At 39.5% G+C, this 21765-nt stretch overlaps 1 protein-coding gene across 1 annotated transcript in view; it reads left to right on the plus strand.

Annotated features, from left to right (window-relative positions):
• Positions 1-21529, plus strand: part of nphp3 (nephronophthisis 3) — a 42806-nt gene extending 21277 nt beyond the window's left edge. Inside the window, exons 19-28 of the mRNA XM_051883043.1 lie at positions 1168-1262; positions 1692-1814; positions 1901-2090; positions 2171-2412; positions 5018-5093; positions 5994-6121; positions 18463-18703; positions 18862-18987; positions 19091-19206; positions 19738-21529. Coding sequence (XP_051739003.1) covers positions 1168-1262; positions 1692-1814; positions 1901-2090; positions 2171-2412; positions 5018-5093; positions 5994-6121; positions 18463-18703; positions 18862-18987; positions 19091-19206; positions 19738-19903 — 1503 coding nt within the window. The 3' untranslated portion in view covers positions 19904-21529. The remainder of the gene's footprint in view (positions 1-1167; positions 1263-1691; positions 1815-1900; positions 2091-2170; positions 2413-5017; positions 5094-5993; positions 6122-18462; positions 18704-18861; positions 18988-19090; positions 19207-19737) is intronic.
• The last annotated feature ends 236 nt before the right edge of the window (positions 21530-21765 follow it).

Consider the following 21765-nt stretch of genomic DNA (forward strand, 5'->3'; position numbering starts at 1 on the left):
TGACAGAGAAATAACTAAAACAGAAGTAAAATCAAGCATAGTGTTAGTTCTGGCAGGTCACGTCAGTCAAGCTCGCATCAGCTAACTCTCAGCTGATCCACATCTACCTATAGGAATACGACACCTATCACAATATCATTCAGTATTATCAGCAGCTTTATCGCATTGCTCAGGAGCTAACTACCCTTCTCCAACCCCAGCTCTTCCTCTCGTCCAGTCAAGACTTGTCCTTCTTATATCCCTTTTGAATCAGACTCACTTTTCTTTATGTTTATGTTTCTTTAATTATGTTGTTACATTAAATTATTGTCATTAAAGGGTTAGTTCACCCAGAAATGAAATTTCTGTCATTAATTACTCACCCTCATGTCGTTCCACACCCGTAAGACCTTCGTTCATCTTCGGAACACAAATTAAGATATTTTTGATAAAATCCGATGGCTCAGTGAGGCCTCCATTGCCAGCAAGATAATTAACACTTTCAGATGCCCAGAAAGCTACTAAAGACAAATTTAAAATTTCATGTGACTACAGTGGTTCAACCTTAATGTTATTAAGCGATGAGAATACTTTTTGTGTGCCAAAAAAAAAACAAAATAAAAATTTTATTCAACAATATAAACTTTAAAGCTTTACGAATCTTTTGTTTCGAATCAGTGGTTCGGAGCGTGTATCAAACTGCCAAAAAGTATTCTCGTCACTTCATAACATTAAGGTTGAACCACTGTTCTCACATTAACTATTTTAAATATGTCTTTAATACCTTTCTGGGCATCTGAAAGTGTTAATTGTCTTGCTGGCAATGCAGGCCTCACTGAGCCATCGGATTTTATCAAAAATATCTTAATTTGTGTTCTGAAGATGAACGAAGGTCTTACGGGTGTGGAACGACATGAGGGTGAGTAATTAATGACAGAATTTTCATTTTTGGGTGAACTAACCCTTTGAGAACATTAATGATATCTGCATCCCTTTTGTTGGTTCTGTTCTGTTTACCCAAAGGGGGGTTAACACTGCTCTCCCTGCTCTGCAGGCAGGGAGTCTTTACAGAACAGAACCATACCGCCAATCCAAACTATATGCTAATTGTCAATTATCTTTGATGATAGTGGTCCTGACAGAATTAAAGTGAAACTGGTTTGTGCTGATGTTTGTGTAACCGTACAGGCATGTGAAGCAGTCAACCAAGAGTTTCTGGAAGGGGGCAAATGCTGTGGATCCTACAGAGAGAAAATCATCCAGTTCTTTAGTCAACAGCTTGAGTAAGAACATCTTTTTATGTGTATTGCAGGAATGTGATTTTTTTTTTTTTTTTTTTTTTCATTTTTCTCAGAGAGGCTTGGTTCATAATATTATTGTACTGTAAAATAAAAGTATATAATAATAATAATAACAATAATAATAATAATTATTACATTTTTATTTTACAGTACAATAGTATTATTGCAATAGTAATATATTTTTATAATGTAAATAATAATAAACTAAAAACATTTATTTCTATTATTATTATTAGTATTATTATTATCATTGTTGTTGTTTGATATTGTTATTGTCATTGGTATTGTATATAGTCATATTGACTGGGGGTACAAACAGTTTTTATGCCTGATATTGTCTAAGAACAAAGCATTTATCTACAAATAGCTGCCATGCTGTATTGTTTTGTTGAATAATTTTTGATAATTCAGGCAAGATAGAGTGACGTGGAGGGTGGCTGATGAGTTGCCATGGTTACTGCAGCAGCAGGAAGATCAAAGTAAACTCCAGATGAGTCTGCTTAACCTGTTTGTGTCCCAAAACCTCTACAAGAGGTACGTTCTCATGTTCTCGCTCTATATATTCTTCTGTATGTATGTGAATGTGTCTAAAATAAAGTCTATCTGATGTGTGTCCTTAGGGGTCATTTCTCAGAGCTGCTGGCGTACTGGCAGTTTGTTGGTAAGGATAAGTGCTCGATGGCAACCGAGTATTTCGACTCACTGAAGGAGTTTGAGAAGAGCTGTGAGAGTGAGCAGAGCATGAGCCGACTGGCTAACCTGTACGAGACGCTGGGCCGTTTCCTCAAAGACCTGGGACTGCTCAGCCAGGTGATGCAGACAAAAAGACTGATGATCATCTGTATTTCATTTTAAAGCGTGTATAAATTATGTGAATGTGTTGTTTCAAGGCGGTGGCCCCCTTGCAGCGCTCCTTAGAGATCCGTGAGACGGCTCTGGACCCAGACCACCCAAGTGTGGCTCAGTCCCTGCACCAGCTGGCAGGGGTTTACGTTCATTGGAGAAAATTTGGAAACGCAGAGCAGTTGTACAAACAAGCTATGGAGATTTGTGAAAACGCTTATGGACCTGAACACAGCACCGTCGCTAGAGAACTAGACTCACTTTCGCTCCTCTACCAGAAACAAAACAAGTACAGAACATTTTTCCTAAAGGTGCAGTAAGTGATTTCTGAGAATCATCTTTGTTGATATTTGAAATCAACTCAAACAAATACACCTCTCCGTTCATTGCTCTGCCCCCAAAATGCACAAACACAAAATGCAAGCGTGGATTTCTCTTTATCATTCGCAAAATCTAAAACGAAGATGAATAAACGACAAGGAAGAACAGAAAAATTGACATGCAGTACACAAGAGCATATACAAGCAAGAGTTTGTTGTTATTTTCCAGCAGCTTACACTTAAAACTAGTTTTACTCTTGTATGGAGCAGAAACAACGCAACCTCTGTTGGCTTAGGTCTCTCCAGCTCTGGAAAGCTTTTCTAATATTAACACAGTTCCTAAAGCTCATCTGATTATAACCCTTCTTTTTCCAGTGGTATTCCTCTGACCTTTTCTAATGTCTCTAAGGCATCTCTCTTTCCACAGTCGTTCTTTAAAGGGGCCATGAACTGCGTTGTTTTATAATGTTTCCTGGGGCGCACTTATAATGTTAGTATGCTTTTTACATAAAAAATTGTCATAATTTAGAAATAAAAGGCATTTTTCCTACCTTGATTTTAGCCCTCTGATTTGAACACTCTGTTTTAAGGGGCATGTCTGCTGTGAGACTTAAGTGTAAACACCCACTGCTGTGATTGGCTAACATCTTTGCATATGAAATAGCTAAGTATTACTCTCTCGAAAACTCACGTTTTTACTATTGCAGCTCTAAAGATTAACTAATCATGAAAAGTGTTGATTATAGCATTACATTTAGATCTATGGCGTTATGTTTATATCGTGGCATGAAAGGTTGCAGTGATGAACATTGTAGCCGATCACAGACATGTTGTTGAGCGCATGAAAGCAGTGATCTCGTAATTGCAACTTAATTTCTGCACACAAACAAATGCTTTCATCATAACTAACGGGGCAAATGCGATGTAACTAAGAGATTTGTTGAATGAAACAGGAGTTTTGGCGCGAGTCCAGAACACAATCTCTGACACATAGACAAAGAACATCTGACTACATGAATCATTACATATCAGATCAGGCATTAGAATTCACAAAGTCGTAAAAGTCTGTTTGCAAAGCCTGCGCCGAAATGTAATTTGACTTGACCAAAGAATCCACATTGAAATGTACAGAATACAAATAAATAATACTCAACTGAGACATACACATTGTTGAAAATAAATAACCATATTCCTTGCATTAGGGTCCTTTGAAAGGTAATGTTATTTTTAGTCCTGTATCGCTCTTCTCTCCTCAACATCTCACTAACATGCCAGTGGGTGGGGCTAACATTGCAATGATGAAGTAGGCGTTGATTTCTTCTGCGGAGGCGACGTTTCACCCATCTATGACATAGATATGCACATTCCGGGATGAGTTGTTCGCTGGGCCTGGTGTCAATAAAAGCTTTTATTGGACTAACAAAAAAGTTTTCAGTTTTGAATATTCTTATAGTACAATGACCTCTTATATATCAAAAGCTCAAGGAAAAATTGATGTCTTAATTCATGACCCCTTTAAATCTCCCTCTTGCTCACTCTCTCTCCTCCCTCGTCATGAGTGTAAACGCCCCCTACTGCTGATTGGCTACAAGTGTGTTGTGGTGCTCGATCTGATCTACTTTCCCAGAAGTTTCCCAGAAATCGCTTACTGCATCTTTAATTACATACTCCAGTATGCGGATATTACAGAGGCTTTGTTCCAAAATCTAGTGAGCTGCCTCTCTGTCTACGTAGAGAACTACTTCTGAGACAGAACCCTAAACGAAACAGAACCTCACAGATGACCAAACTGAAACCCTCTAAATAACCAGCAAATCAGTTCAAGAACCATGGAAACCTAGTAAATGTGGAAATATCAGAACATTTTTAAATTGTGATTTACAGGCCTGGACATCTTAAAAGTATTGAATATAAATTGTTCTAGTAAACCTCAGCTGTCAAATATTTCATAAACTAGAAATTGTTCTTTGTATATTATATATTTATAAATAGAGAAATTATACAAAATCACAAATAACTGGAAAAGACATGAAAATTCATTGGTCAAAAGCTATTAAGCTAACAACTTGATAGTCAAATAAGCACAAGAAATACATGAAATATTTCATTTTTAAATATATAGAACTGTATTTTATTTGTAGTTCTCTACTGAAAGATTTAGGGTCAAGAATTTTTAAGAATTTAAGTGTCTTTTTTATGTCTCTTATGCTCACTAAGGGCAAAAACATGGTAAAACAGCAATATTTAAATAACTGATTTCTATTGGAATATATTTTAAGATGTAATTTATTCAAATGACAAAGGTGAATTTTCAGCATTATTACATTATTACATTATTACAGTCTTTAGTGTCACATGAACCTTCTGAAATCATTCTAAAAAAAAAAAAAAATAGTTAAAAAAAAAATCATTCTGACAATATTTTACAAAAAGTAGGCAGCTCTCTATGGTTTGGAACAGATCCCTTTAGACCCTTTATTCATGAATAAGTAAAATATATTGTACAATACATTACATTAACATCATATACATCATATACATTACACAAAACATATTCTGTTTTATTTTACCTAGATATGAGCAGGCTGAGAAGTTGAGAAAGAGATCAGTCAAGATCAGACAGAAGACAGCACGACAGAAGGGCCACATGGTGAGTAAGGCCAAATAATAACCTTTAGGCACATTAGTGTCTCATTCATGGGTGTCGGAACCATTGTATGTGGGTGGGACAAGACCCACCCACTTTTTAAGACCAGTGATATTGGACCCACTCACTTTTACCATCTCAAGGCCGCATTTACACTGCATTGTTCAAGTGACCCAATTCCATTTTTTTTCCCCCTGTCGTCAGTGACGGCAGCTCCTGCACAGACGAGCACTTCAAACTATTGCTAAATGTTGTGGAGACTCTCTAAATTCCGGTGAAATAAAATAAAAATAAAAAATACACACAAACATGTCCCTGCTCTTGATATGCAATCACTGATGAACACATTTGGTTTTAATAAGGAAAAAAATATATGAGAGCAGATTAGAACCCAAAACCTCTGACATGCTTGGCAAAACTTCTACCACCAGACCATTAGAACACATGAATGTTTACAGTGGATCTGCGTACTTATAATCGGTACTAATTAATGATTTTGTCGTCAGGATGTAACTATTGCATTAAAAATGTTTCTATGAGTTCTGTCACTAAATTAAATGCATTGATTTCATATTCTGCTTTTCTATACATAGTATGCTTGATTAATAAATTGTGTGCAGAGTTTGGTCTTTTAATATTACTGTCTTAATGCATTAAGCCACGTTAAGCGTATTTCACGTTAGACTGTGTAACGTTAGTGTAAATGCAGATATCGGATATACGGGTCACTTTTAAAAGAAGATGTAATTGTTTAATTAAAAGGCACCGGAATATACAGGAAATGGAAATCAACTCCAGTAAATTTTTTTCCCATGGTCTCATTTGGTCCCATTCAACCTACTGTGAGTTCAGAGAAGTGAAAAACAGTTGTTCTCATATTGTATTTGTGTGTGTTCTCTCTAGTTTGGTTTCGCACTATTGAAGAGACGGGCACTGCAGTTAGAGGAACTGACTCTTGGCAAAGACTCCGCAGATTGTGCCAAGACTCTAAATGAGCTTGGAGTGCTTTATTACCTACAGAACAACCTGGAGTGAGTAAATTATCATTTCATACAGGCTAGTACATATGAAAAAGGACACAGGGTTCCCAGACATCCTGAAAAACCTGGAATTTTGCAGTTCAGTTTTCCAGTCATGGAAAATTAGAAAAATATCTAAATGTCCTTTAAAATAACTATTTGTCTTGGAAAATATTTTAGTGTAATACAGTTTTTTTAACACTTGGGTTTAGTTCCCTATCGAAAGGGAACTCTACACTTGGTTTGAAACGCATATGGGGAACGTCATCACGTGAACCGGTGTCTGAAAACAATTATCAAATCTCACCAATCCTATTGGCCGGCGACAGCCTATGACGTCATAATAGACGCGGAAGTATAAAAGGAGCGCCTAGAGAAGCAGTCAGTCTTTTCGTCTTCAGGGACTGTTTTGTCTGATTGCGATTCTTCGAATCTGGTAAGAATAATTACTATGTCTAACAAACGTTTCAGGAAGTGTGTGGATCCGTGTCCCAGGTTTTTGACACCTGATGACACACACAATCTGTGCGTTTTTTTGTCTGGGAGAAGAGCATGCACAGACCGTGCTTGAGGGCGCTGTCTGTGTAAATTGTGAGCGTCTGCCTATGAAGACGCTCCGCTCTCGTCTGGCCCTTTTCTCGAGGGAAGAGGGGCCGGCATCTGTGCCTGGTGGTTCTGGTCCCGCCTGTGCTAAGGCAGAGCGGTGGCTGAAATCAATGGGATCTCAGGTGGAGCTCGTTGAGGAGTTTGAGAGAGGTGTAAATCTCTCTCAACCCCCAGTGGCTGACGAAGGTGAGCTGCTGGATGATGATGATGTCCTCTTGTTGACATCATCAGATCCAGCAGCGAGTGCTCTTCTGGCTTTAAGCCCAAGAGAGCAGGAAATGGCGGTTGAAGAGGAAGCGGGTGAGCCTGAAACTTCAAAGCCTCCCTGCCCTGCGTATTCGGAGCTGCTCGAGGTTATGGAGCGCGCTTCTGGCAAGCTGCAGCTGCCTTGGGAGCGTGTTAAGAGAGGGGCCGCACGCGGACAGCTCGACGAGCGGTTCCTTTCTGGCCATAACCCGACAGCCCCCGTGAGCCTTCTATTCCTTCCTGATCTACATGTTGAGATCGAGAAGGCATGGAAGAACCCATACTCGGCTCGTATTCACCGACATCAGCTGGCTAATTTCGCTGATGTTGAGGGATTGAGCCAGCATGGGTATGTGTCGATGCCCCCTATTGACGAGACGTTTGCAAACTATCTCGTCACAGGGCGGGCTCCGACACTAGAAGCCACGGTCCTGCCTTCCAAGCCCCTTAAGATGACTTCTCGTTTGAATGGCAGGGCATACGCAGCAGCGGGTCAGGCTGGTGCTGCCTTATACACCATAGCGGTGTTACAGGCTTACCAGGCTGATCTGCTGAAGGATCTGGATCAGGGGCAAGGTCTGTCCCCTGAGGCGGTAGAAGAGCTGCGCCGCACCACAGATCTGGCTCTCCGGGCCACTAAACAGACTGCTGCCTCAGTCGGAAGATCGATGGCAGCAATGGTGGCCACGGAGAGACATCTGTGGCTGAACATGGCTGACATCGGGGAGAAAGAAAAGGGCTTTCTCCTCGATGCGCCAGTTTCACCCTCTGAACTTTTTGGTACCTCCGTTGAGGCAGTGGTGAGAAAGTTCAGAGAGGCAAAGGTGCGCTTGGCAGCGTTTAAAACCTGCATACCGCTCAGATCTGATCCTGGGCCCAGAGAGACAGGAGGTCCTAGTCTGTCCCGATTCGAGGATCGGAGACAGGGCCAGAAGTCCAGTGTGGCCTCTCGGGCACCTCCTCCTCCTCGGAGCAGGTCTCAGAGAAGGCGGGACTCCAGGAAGAAGCAGGATCTGTGACTGATTTCCTCTCCATGAGGGTAGCTGCATCTACCCTCCTTCCACCTCCTGAGTAATGGATTTATTTGACCCAGGCGCTTCTTACATTCAGGCTGAGGGCTGGGCCCATGATGAATATTTTTCTGACGGCTCACCTTCTGGCTTGATAGTAAAGGGGTTCTTTCAGGCTTGAAAGAACCATAGATTCCATCCTTCTATGATGGTAAGTCTTCGTTGTTCGAGCCGCAGAGAGTAACCTTGGTCTATATTTATATATTAAATGTGTTGACCTTAGTCTTCCTGTATAGTTTTTTCCTGGGTGTGTAAAAAAATTTAGGGGATTTAGGGCCCTGAAGTTCCCATTAGGTTGATTATCTTTGTGTTGGTTATATGGCCACCTTTACAGCCACCATATGGTAGAGTAGCTTTTCTCCTCTGGTTATAGCTAGAGTTTGTTTAGAGATTGGCACTCTTTTACTTCAGATAGATCTATGTTAAGCGTCGGCCTTCAGGGCCGCCTGACATTGTTTGGCTTGTCTGAGTTCTTATTTTAGAGTTTTTCAGAGTTGCTTCCTCTCTGTTGAGAGTTTTAGAGGCTAAGTTTAAGCCCAGGCAGATCTATGCTTTTGTGTGGCTAGATAAGCCCACAGCTTTAGCTGGCCTAGGCTAGAACTAGGTTTTAGGTGATATACTGAAGCATTTCACCCTATGCATTACTACCCCTGTCAGGAGAGTGTAGTTTCCTAGTTCTGGCCTCCTCTTATCAGAGTTGTCAGGCCAAGGCCCATTACCCCTTTGGTGTAGGTGCAAGATAGATAGCAGCTAAGGTAGCAGGCTATTGCTAGTCTCCCTGGTGCCATTGTCTCAGGTGGTAGGCCCCTTATCACTATGTGTATAAGAGAATGCTAGTGTTGCTGAGGCCCCACTTTTCTAGAACTTTCATTCTATACTTTGTTTAGTCTTTTCCCCTGAACCCCTTGAATTAACATTCAAGTTTGAGTGAAACAGTGTTAGCTTTCATTAAGCTCCTGTTCCCTAGGGTTCAGTACAGATATCTACTGTCTTTGGTGAAAAGCATCCACCCTTGAAATATCAGGGTAGTATGAATGAAATGTAAAGCGTTCTCCTGTTTCTTAGGGTTGTTAATGCTTCAGTTCTATTTTTTTGCCCTACACGATGTGAGCCCAATAACTCTATTGCTGCCACAGGTTAGCACCTGTTTCTGTAGTAATAAGCTTTGTTCTGGCCTCCTTCAGAGCATGGTGACTAAGTTTGTACTCCCCTTGCTAATAGGGTAAAAATGTTTTTTACTGAGTATATGGCCTGTTGGAATGCATAGCTTAGGTTGAGTTTGTTTAGGGAACCTCTTTATACAGTTTGGTTCCTACGTAGCTCCCTTTTAGAGTTAAACACTGCCAAAAGATTTGATTGTTATGTTTGGAGTAGAAGGCTTTGTTTTTGGGCCTCCTTCAGAGTACAATAGCTTGTTGTATCACAAGTTTTGTTGGTAGATTTTTAATTAGAGTTTGCTCACTTAAAACTACCACTGCCACAGGTTTATGCCTGTGATCATTTGAAGTAGTAGGCCGGTACTGGCCTCCCTCAGAGCATGGCAGCATATATTCTTTGTACTCCCCTTACTGTAAGGGTAAAAAGCGTTTCTTACTGAGTACATTGCCTGTTGGAATGTGTAGATTTGAGCTCAGGCTGAGTTAAGTTAGGTAACCTAACTTGATAGTTTGGTTCTCAGATTAAGCTTAGACACTGCCACTGGCTGACGCCCGTGTTTTTCTGGAGTAGTAGGCCATGTTTGAGCCTCCTTCAGAGCATGTTGGCGTAGTTTGTACTCCTCTTGCTTAAAGAGTATAAGTGTTTTACTGAGTACATTGCCTGTTGGAATGTGTTGAACAGATTTAAGCTCAGGTTGAGTTAAATAGTTAACCTCACTGGATAGTTTGGTTCTCATATTGGCTCCCTTAGAGCTTAGTCACTGCCACGAGCTGATGCCACGTGTCTTTCTGGAGTCGCAGGCCCTGTTTGGGCCTCCTTCAAGAACATGATGGCGTAGGTCTGTACTCCTCTTGCTTAAAGAGTAAAAAGTGTTTTTACTGAGTACACTGCTTGTCGGAATGTGTCGATAGACTGTTATGTGGGCACACTACAGTCTTATCTGCTAGTTTAACTCTGTTTCAATCTGAACAAGTTCCCATGTTTGTGGGTTCTTGCTTTATCAGCAAGTGAGCTGCTTTAGGTGTGTGGCCTTCACAGGCCGCCCTTTAAGCTATCCCCCCCCCCCCCCCCCCCCCCCCCCCCCCCCCCCCCACACATCTGGGTCTTTTAAGCAGATTAAGCATGTAGTTTCACATGTTTGGCCTTTTGCAAGGCTGCTATGATATATTTCTACACAATGTAGAATTACGTCATGTTGCAGGCCCCTTCTTGGGCCTCCATGATTTTGTGCCTACAGTATGGTTTATCTGTTAGGTGAGCCCAGTACTCCCCTCGTTTGAGGGTCGTTCTGCATAGTACTTAGCTCCCTAAGTCTGGTCAGTGGTTGAAGGCCTCCCTATTCAAGATCAGCCCCTAGGCTGGTTGTGCTCCCCTTGTTTGGGTCCCTTTAGAGTGCATAGCCTCCTCAGTGTAAATAATCAGGTGCTGAGTAGATCCTAGGATTGAGCAGAGTGTTACTCCCCTCATTGGTAAGGGTAAAAAGCGATAAGCTGAGTCCTGCTCTCCAGGATGCCCGTCTCTACGTTCTGGTCTGAGTTGGTTACTACCTCTTGCAGTCACTCTTACTGGATATCTTCTCTGAAGTATGTGAATTGAGACTCTGTTATCAGACAGGTCGTTGGCCAAGACAAGGTTACTTTAATTAGACCAGGTTGGCCTCCCTGGTGGCATTCAGGGTTGACGTTGTTCCCTGACAAGTGACTGGCTAGGGTTCCTTCGGGCCCCCTGGCTACATTCCCTTAGAGGTACCCTCTTTTCTCTGAAAAGAAGTTTGGTCCCAGAAGCCTTTGAGCGGCCTTGGTAGGCCTTCTGTGGAATTAAGCTTATAGCTTGGGCTGTTGGCCACAGGGAATGCTGTCACTGACAGCCTATGTATGACCCGTAGGGGGAGTGGTTCTGGCATTTCAGTTGAAACTGCTAGTTCTGACGTTTGTCTAGCCATCTTTGGCATGCACTCCCCTCAAGTATGGCGGCGTGGGTATATCGTTCCCTATATGCGTTTCAAACGCAGTGTAGAGTTCCCTTTCAAAAGGGAACGTCTCAGGTTACGTATGTAACCATGGTTCCCTGAGAACAGGGAACGAGACACTGCGTTACCTGCCATGCACTGGGGCTGCCTGCTGAACAGTCCCTTCAGACGATAGGTACTGACTGCTTCTCTAGGCACTCCTTTTATACTTCTGGGTCGTGTCTATTATGACGTCATAGGCTGTCGCCGGCCAATAGGATTGGTGAGATTTGATAATTGTTTTCAGACACTGGTTCACGTGTTGACGTTCCCCATATTCGTTTCAAACACAGTGTCTCGTTCCTGTTCTCAGGGAACCATGGTTACATACTGAGACGTTTTCATGATACCAAAATTTCAGTAGCCATTACAAATACCAGTGAAATGCATCTATTCATGATACAAATTGCATTAACTTCACATCATAAAATGTTTGAGCATTTTTATATTTTTATATGAATTTTTAGCATTAGGATTCTTTTTTGGATTGCTCCCTCAACTTTAGAGTTTTTCCAGCATTAGCAGGTCTGTACACCATATGGGAATGTCTATTTCTTCTGTTTCTGGTTGTGTCATCAATGCATGGGCAAAAAGAGTGATGCCAACTCGGATTACTGAGCAGCTCAAAACTACAGTATTTGCATATTTTATTTCCTATAACGGTGACTACTAATTGACGTCTTGACAAGAAGCTGTTTTGTTTTCGTTGATGGTTTCAGTCTGGCTTCTTTTTTCTTGACAGGATGTGGCATGTTGCAGGTGCATTCTTTGTCCTTTGCTAGGTTCTTAAAGGGTTAGTTCACCCAAAAATAAAAATGTTGTCATTAATTACTCACCCTCATGTCGTTCCACACCCGTAAGACCTTCGTTCATCTTCAGAACACAAATATTTTTTCACAAATCTGTTGGCTAAGTGTGGCCTGCATTGAAAGCAAGTTTACACTTTCAAATGCACAGAAAGGTACTTAAGTTATATTTAAAACAGTTGATGTGACTACAGTAGAGGTGTCCCAGACTACGGATTTACATAGTCGAATCAGATTCAAATCAGATTGCCTATATTCGACTGATAGTCGAATCATATATGTGTGAGAGGAGGCAGGGGGGTGCTTGAAAAACAGCAGTCCACTAGATAGTGCACACAAACTCTTTCCGCGCTCAAGGCCAAGGGAGTATCGGCTACTTTGAAAGGCTTGCGCGCTCAACTGTGCACGAAATGGAGCGGGACGCGGAAAATGAAGTAAGGCCTATACATGCACCTTAAGACAACTTTTATTTTCTTTCGCACACAGCACAGGGAAACAACTTTCTAATAAAGCGACCAAACTGCCTGTCAAGTGATAGACGAAACTGACAATGATTATATCTTTTTTAAACTGAAATGAAAGGCAATGTGGCTAAACATTCACAGCCACGATGTACAGAACACCACACAAAGATACAGAAGAAAATGATCTAAAAGCATTTTGGATCAATAAACCTTAAAAATATATGAATAACTGCAGAAAAGCCACACTGCAGATAGATATGCATTTCACATGTCGGCAAATCAAATTAAATCGGCTAAATTGCCTGTGCGAGCAAGCTTTAACTCACCGATGCACCGAAAAACAATCAAAAATTAATTTACAGAATTGAATTAGAACAGAATATACCGTTCTAATAAATAAAAATAATTTAAAAAATGAAATAGTCATAATCAAGTCACAAGTGCAAAATGCCTAAAGTGCGGGGGAACATATATTCAAAACACAAGCCACAAATAGTTAAATTAGATAACCTAGAGTGATCAATAAATAAATTAAAGAAATTAAATTAAAGACCCCCTGTGGTGAAAATCAAGTTTTTAATGTTGTTTATATGTCTATGTAGTGTTTTTAATATGCTTTAAGACAAACCATGTGCAAATTCATAAGACAGCACCATTGCTGAGTATTTTATGTTTAAAACTGCAGTAAACCAAAGACAGTCTAAAACCTGTGGTTTGAAATAGTGGGTGCTTGTGACGTCACAGACTACCTTGTAGTCAATCAATCAAAACAACGTGCCGGCGGGTTTTAGTATATCATTAATTATGACCGCTCTGAAGAAGAGAGAGGGTTATCCCGGTATATTTTCTGTTGATATGAAAAATTGTGTAGATTTAGTAATATAGCGAGTCTATGATGTATATTATGGTGTTATGATGAACTATTTGCGTTTCTCCACTGACGTTCTGAGTTGTTCAAAGCGTTTGGGATACTAATTGTTAAAAGTCAGCTGTCTGACTCTGAGATATATTTACTATTAGCTGTTTGATAACGTAGTCAAGCAAAAGGCTAATAATTTTAATTGTTATGTGTCCGACAGAACCGTCGCAAGGGCTGTTCCAAGTGTGCGAGCGCATATCACGGCAAAGTAAAGTCACAGCTGATTTGAAGTAAAGCCAATAAAGCTCATGTTTTTGACCTTCGAAATATTTTAATACTATAAAACATAGCTAAAACAATATTGCTCTGGGCGTGTGACCATAATTCGTATGCATATGTCAGTCAGTGTGGCATCACACATCAAGTTTGGAGAAAGCTTTATTCAGTCCATTTTAAATTCTTATTTTGGCTAGATCTGGAATGGATCAAACCATAGATATTAGCCTACCTGATGAGTTCAAGTAAATACGCTGGAAATCTACACTCATTCAAGGCTGTGCATTTATTCCATATAGGCTACTGAGAAGGCACGGGCGCCTGCAGGATTTCATCTGACGGTAACGTTACGCACAAAAGGTTTTTTATTTAACACTATAAAGTTAAATAAGCATATATAGCAATATATAAGCATATATATAAACAATATATAAGCATATATTGCTCGTCACTACAGCAACAGTAGACTCTTTGAGCTGCTGCGAGCGAGTGGAGGCAGGGCTAATTTGCATATTCATTGATCCTTGAATTTTAAATTAGGCAAGGGTGTAGAGTTATATTCAAGCTATTTTAAGGCATGAAGAATTTTTTTTTCACTGGAAAAAATGTTAATGTTAAATATGTCATTTTGATGATCAAAGATGAGTTTTAAGTGATAAAATAATTGACTACAGGAGAACTTTAAAATAACGAAATTATAGCCAGAATTGTCTTTTTAACTGCAGAGACAATAAACGCTAAACTGGAGTTGCAGTCTTTTTAGCTAAACATTCACAGCTTCCAAAAATCAAATTAGAACCGGCTGAAATGTTTTAAAATCACTTGTACCCTAGGCCTACCTAATCGAGAGGAAAAAAAGCCAGTCTTTCACGCGATCTGCCTGTGTCCGTTTGAGTCTTTTCAAATAGCGCGCTAGTCAACTCGTTAACGTTGGCCGGCAGAAGCGCGCTGCAGTGTTTGTCGTTGTTGAGTGGTAACTTGCATCTTACATTTTTTTGGATCATCTTTTACCATTTCAAAGTGCATCCAATTCTACACTTTAGATTTTCTTCTTTCTGCACTTTAGAAATTTAAAGATTTAATCCCTGCCGCCAAGATGGTCCTCTGTCGGTCATGGTCCACTCAAATCTGTTACAGGGGTGGTTGGATTTATTCACGCACATTAAAAATATTTATTAAAACTGGTAGGTCTATGTGAAATCAGATATTGAGCACCCCCATATCTCGTCTCAAAATACCTCTGCGAAGATTCGACTGTGAGATTGGTAGTCGAATCAGGCTCCTCCTATCGAAGCATCGAATCGTCGACTGTTCAGGGTCACCCCTAGACTACAGTGGTTCAACCTTAATGTTATGAAGAGAAGCAAATACTTTTTGTGTGGCAAAAAAAAACAAAATAATGACTTTATTCAACAATATCTAGTGATGGGCGATTTCAAAACACTGTTTCATGAAGCTTGGAAGCTTTACTAATCTTTTGTTTCGAATCAGTGGTTCGGAGCACGTATCAAACTGCCAGAGTCACGTGAATGATTGAAATTTCGAAACACTTATGACATAACGAAGCCTCGTTTACTGAAATCACGTGACTTTGCCGCTCCAAACCACTGATTCGAAACAAAAGATTCACAGTCTTTTGAAATCAGCCATCACTAGATATTGTTGAATAAAGTCGTTATTTTAATTTTTTTTGCGCACAAAAAATATTCTCGTCACTTCATAACATTAAGGTTGAACCACTGTAGTCACATGAACTGTTTTAAAAATGTCTTTAGTACCTTTCTGGGCATTTGAAAGTGTAAATTAACTTGCTTTCAATGCAGGCCTCACTGAGCTATTGGATTTTATCAAAAATATCTTAATTTGTGTTCTGAAGATGAACGAAGGTCTTACGGGTGTGGAACGATATGAGGGTGAGTAATTAATGACAGAATTTTTGGGTGAACTAACCCCTTTAATGGTCGAATGGGAAGAATATTGCATGCAACTCTTGTTCGGTCACATCTGGGGGTAGATTGCTCAAAATAAATGACCTCAGTGCATCAGAGTTACTCTCTTTTTCTTTAGGTTAGCCTTTGCTGTCACAGACATCTCTACACTGCAGAACTTCCCCAAATTTTCAGATGGCATCAAATATAGCAAACCTGTCACTGGGACATTGCTAGGACATTAATAGTCATGTGTTGGGCCCATGTGATGCGCATTGGTTTGCCCATGAGCTTTTGCATCATGGCAGTGTTTAAAGGTCACAAAACCATACCCATGAGACACGTTGCTTATTCTATTTCTGCACACTCGCATTGATATTTTGATTGTCCTTCAAAGAAGATTGTTCACAAAAATATCTTTGTACAAAGCACAGTTGCAGTGTAGAACTCACAAGTCATCTGATCACAGAATCATCACAGCATGGCAAACCATTCTCTGAGTATAAGGAGGTCATGTGAGATTCAGAGTTTCATTACTCAACACCAAAACACTGACAATATAATAAATAATGGCACTTTGAATGAATGATCACTCAATTCAATCTCTGGTGAAGAGATAATAATATAATATATCAAGTAGATCAGAAAGGCCAAAAAGATAAGCACTAAAATTTTAAGTATTGTGCTTGTTGGGCACCTAAAATTTGCCTTGAAAAGAGTGGAAACTTTGAAAGGAGTGTCAATCATTTCTGAAAAGGCTTAAATGAGTTTGTAAACTGTTCTTATTTTTCAGTATTTTAGTAGTTTATTCATAATATAATATAATATAATATAATATAATATAATATAATGCATGTAATATTATAATGCAATGATAATATTTGACAGTTTTGAATGTTGATCCAAAGTTGACATCATCTGGAGTCTTTGCAAAAAGACTAATATTTACAGCATTCAAATATGGAGTGCCTCAAGGGTCTGTTATAGGCCCCCTGCTGTTTTCATTATGCTGTCTCTTGGAAATATTTAGTTTTTTTATTTTATGGTAAATATTTTATTTGAATGTAAATAATAGAGGAAATGTCATATCTAAACCATATCTATCATGACTTGGACCAGTAAGTAACCACATAGCAACCATCCAGAACACCCTAGTAACCACAAGATGGATGATCAATTAATGATCACTCAATTCAATCTCTGGTGAAGAGATAATACAAACCCGATTCCAAAAAAGTTGGGACACTGTACAAATTGTGAATAAAAAAGGAATGCAATAATTTACAAATCTCATAAACTTATATTTTATTCACAATAGAATATAGATAACATATCAAATGTTGAAAGTGAGACATTTTGAAATGTCATGCCAAATATTGGCTCATTTTGGATTTCATGAGAGCTACACATTCCAAAAAAGTTGGGACAGGTAGCAATAAGAGGCCGGAAAAGTTAAATGTACATATAAGGAACAGCTGGAGGACCAATTTGCAATTTATTAGGTCAATTGGCAACATGATTGGGTATAAAAAGAGCCTCTCAGAGTGGCAGTGTCTCTCAGAAGTCAAGATGGGCAGAGGATCACCAATTCCCCCAATGCTGCAGCGAAAAATAGTGGAGCAATATCAGAAAGGAGTTTCTCAGAGAAAAATTGCAAAGAGTTTGAAGTTATCATCATCTACAGTGCATAATATCATCCAAAGATTCAGAGAATCTGGAACAATCTCTGTGCGTAAGGGTCAAGGCCGGAAATCCATACTGGATGGCCGTGATCTTTGGGCCCTTAGACGGCACTGCATCACATACAGGAATGCTACTGTAATGGAAATCACAACATGGGCTCAGGAATACTTCCAGAAAACATTGTCGGTGAACACAATCCACCGTGCCATTCGCCGTTGCCGGCTAAAACTCTATAGGTCAAAAAAGAAGCCATATCTAAACATGATCCAGAAGCGCAGGCGTTTTCTCTGGGCCAAGGCTCATTTAAAATGGACTGTTCTGTGGTCAGACGAATCAAAATTTGAAGTTGTTTTTGGAAAACTGGGACGCCATGTCATCCGGACTAAAGAGGACAGGAACAACCCAAGTTGTTATCAGCGCTCAGTTCAGAAGCCTGCATCTCTGATGGTATGGGGTTGCATGAGTGCATGTGGCATGGGCAGCTTACACATCTGGAAAGGCACCATCAATGCTGAAAGGTATATCCAAGTTCTAGAACAACATATGCTCCCATCCAGACGTCGTCTCTTTCAGGGAAGACCTTGCATTTTCCAACATGACAATGCCAGACCACATACTGCATCAATTACAACATCATGGCTGCGTAGAAGAAGGATCCGGGTACTGAAATGGCCAGCCTGCAGTCCAGATCTTTCACACATAGAAAACATTTGGCGCATCATAAAGAGAAAGATGCGACAAAGAAGACCTAAGACAGTTGAGCAACTAGAAGCCTGTATTAGACAAGAATGGGACAACATTCCTATTCCTAAACTTCAACTTATCAACTTATTTTTCCCTTAAAATTATACATTTTCTCAGTTTAAACATTTGATATGTCATCTATGTTGTATTCTGAATAAAATATTGAAATTTGAAACTTCCACATCATTGCATTCCTTTTTTATTCACAATTTGTACAGTGTCCCAACTTTTTTGGAATCGGGTTTGTAATTTAATATATGAAGTAGATCAGTAAGGCCAAAAAGATAAGCACTAAAATTTTAAGTTTTGTACTTGTTGGGCACCTAAAATGTGCTTTGAAATGAATGGAAACTTTGAAAGGAGTGTCAATCATCTCTGAAAAAGCTTAAACAAGTTTGTAAACTGTTCTTATTTTTGCAGTATTTTAGTAGTTTATTCATAATATGCATTTCCCATTTGCAGTCATACAATGGGAATTTTAACATGCTGGTTTTTTATAACCCAGTGCTGCAAAGATGTTCTTGACCCGATCCCTGGAGATGCGTCAGCGCGTACTGGGGCCGGATCACCCCGACTGTGCTCAGTCTCTGAACAACCTGGCCTCGCTCCACAGTGAGAGAAAAGAGTATGAGAATGCCGAGGAGTTGTACGAAAAAGCACTAGACATCCGCAAACGAGCTCTCGCCCCAGATCACCCATCTCTTGCTTATACACTCAAACACTTGGCCATGCTCTACAAACGCAGGGTGAGAAACCACAGGAAAGACTCACAAAACACCAGCTCTGCATAACATGTAGCAGTAAAGTGCTGATTATGCATAGAGTAATTTTGCAGTGTTTTTTCATTTTAATATTGTTAATGAATTCCTGACCCTTTTTAATTGTGTGTGTGTGTGCATTCCAGGGGAAGCTGGAAAAGGCAGTTCCTCTATATGAACTAGCTCTTGAGATCAGAGAGAAAAGCTTCGGGCCCAAACACCCCAGTGTTGCTACCGCTTTGGTTAACCTCGCAGTGCTCTATTGCCAACTGGTTAGAAACATCTCAGATTTTGACCACCTGTCGAATTGTAAAACTATCCAGTCCACATTGTTATTTGATGATGTGACTCATGGGATGTGTGTTTGTGTTGCAGAAGCAGCACAGTGATGCACTGCCTTTGTATGAGCGTGCTCTAAAGGTATATGAGGACAGTCTTGGCCGACTGCACCCTCGTGTCGGAGAGACTCTGAAAAACCTGGCTGTACTCAGGTTAGCCATATTACAGCTCAGCTGTGCCAATTAGAATTAGATACAATGGCACATTCATTTTAATTCAATTCAATTTGAGTTTATTTGTATAGTGCTTTTCACAATGCATATAGTTTCAAAGCAGCTTTACAGCAATTGCTTGTTTTAGTGTTACAGTTAGAAAGCATTGTGTTGACAGATGAGTGTTTCAAAGTAATGTCGATATGGCAGTAATGTACAGCTATAATATAATACTAATATTTGACAGTTTTAAATGTTGATACAAAGTAGGCATCATCTGAAGTCTTCGCAAAAAGACTAATATTTACAGCACTCAAATATGGAGTGCCTCAAGGGTCTGTATTAGGCCCTCTGCTGTTTTCATTATGCTGTCCCTTGGAAATATTTACCTTAGTAATTTATCGTAAATGTTATATTTTAATGTAAGGAAAAGTCATATCTAAATCATATTTATCATGACTTGGACCAGTAAGTAACACTCATTCCAGAACACTCTAGTAACTGCATGATGGCAACCACTCTCTTTTTCAGCTATGAAGAGGGAGATTTTGAGAAGGCTGCTGAACTGTACAAGCGAGCAATGGAAATAAAGGAGGCAGAGCCGTCTCTGGTGTGTGGTAAAGCCCCCTCACATCACTCATCTAGTGGCGACACCTTTAGCCTTCGAAGCCCTGCCCTTCCTCACACCTCTAGGTGACACCTGACCGGACCCCTCAACACTTAACTAAGGTGTACTCTGACCTCTATTAATGAATCCACATCAGCCACACTTATGTTCAGGCCTGTGCTTGAATGCCTCAAGCATATGAAGTCTACATGGAACAATCAAATATGCATTGGGATCCAACTCGATTCTCAATCCTACTGTAATTTACAGTATAAACCATCAGTCTTCGCGTGAGAGTGAGTTTCGCTCACTGGCACTGGGTTTATAAAAGGTACTCTCTCTCTCAAAAAGGCAAAAGTAAGCATTTTATTCCTGTGATTTTCAATGACTGTTGTAACACATCACTCTATCACATCAGCATACCAGTGACATTTCAAGTGCACTGCTGTTACACTATGAGGTGTTGTAAAGTAGAGATTAGTGGAATCATCATGAACAGAATAGTGGGTTGTTGTTTTTTTTGGAATACTGCCTCAGAGTAAAAACGAAGGATAATTGTGTGTTTTGAATTTTAGAATAAAAACATTTAGGAGATATAGTCAAGTGAGACGTGAAGTCGCAATTACGAGACGTGAAGTGACAAAAGCGAGAAAATATTGTCGCAATAATGAAAAATGAAGCCGCAGCTACAAAATTCAAGAAACAGTAGTGCAATTCCAAGATTTCTTCACTCAGAAAGCAATAGGCCTCAATAGTTATTGATTGTTCGTGCGATGCAAAAAATATTTACATTTTCTCACTATATGTGCTTGATATGCAATTTATAATTTTTTTTTTCAATTATCACTGACTATAATAAATGATAAACTTGAGTATAAATAAGTCCAGTAACTGGGTTAAAGTTCAAACATTGGTTGAAGAAGTACATTTACCTTTTTATTTTAAGAATCTTGTCTCTTCCAAAGCACTTTTCACTTGCACAGTACAAACATGCTGGAAACAGCTATAGTCACATCACATATGGCATGTGAAGTGAGATGCCGAAAAGCTAAAAAGTAATCTAATCACATTGTTTGTCAACGCTGACTTCAGCATATGCAGATTAATCCGGCTATAACTTTGTGCAGCAGTTTCTTGTTTACAGATTCAGGCCACATTGAAGTTAAGCATGATGGAAGTTTCAGTCTCAACTCCTTCCTCTGGCTTATGACCTGCTTCCTGCAGGGAAAGTTTTCACCTTCACCTTAAAAATGTATAACAGCTGCAAAGTGCAAAGCATATTTCACAGCATTACAAAAGGACAACTGTCATACATAGCCGTACAAAACACTATAACATGAGATTATCTTTCAGGTAATCAAAATGATTTACTTTTATTATATTTAATGATTTTGTTTATTGTAAAGGTCTCACACATTTTAGTAAGGGACTTGATTCAGCGTCACAGAGCACAGCATGTGCAATAATGTTTGTTGTAATGCATAATGTCAGTGTCAGTATATATGGTTTAATTTATACAATGACTGTTCAACTGAAAAGTGCATCTATATCCATATATTATGACCTATATATTGATATTTAGAAATTATACTGTTTTTTTTTTTTTTTTTTTTTTAACTCTGCTGATCGTCTCTAATGTGAAATACCTTGCTATAAAATCGCATGTGCCAAGTTTTGATGGCCACCTGTTTACATAGGAGGGATATATGTATGAATGAATATGAGTATAAAAGATTGTATGGATGCAAAATGGTAGAAATGCCAAACTCCTTTTTTTTAGTGTCTGCAAATATTTAAACACTACTTGGAAAGGTGCTAAAGCAGAATCATTCTACTAATGTGCCTCATTTTGTAGCAAAATCCTTTTGTAACTGCTGGGGACATGCTAATTATCAAATAATTGACTTTAATCTTCCATTATGGCTTGTATTACATTATATTGTATTAGAAGA

The sequence above is a fragment of the Ctenopharyngodon idella genome, chromosome 23, assembly GCF_019924925.1.
Source record: "Ctenopharyngodon idella isolate HZGC_01 chromosome 23, HZGC01, whole genome shotgun sequence".
NCBI lineage: Eukaryota > Metazoa > Chordata > Actinopteri > Cypriniformes > Xenocyprididae > Ctenopharyngodon > Ctenopharyngodon idella.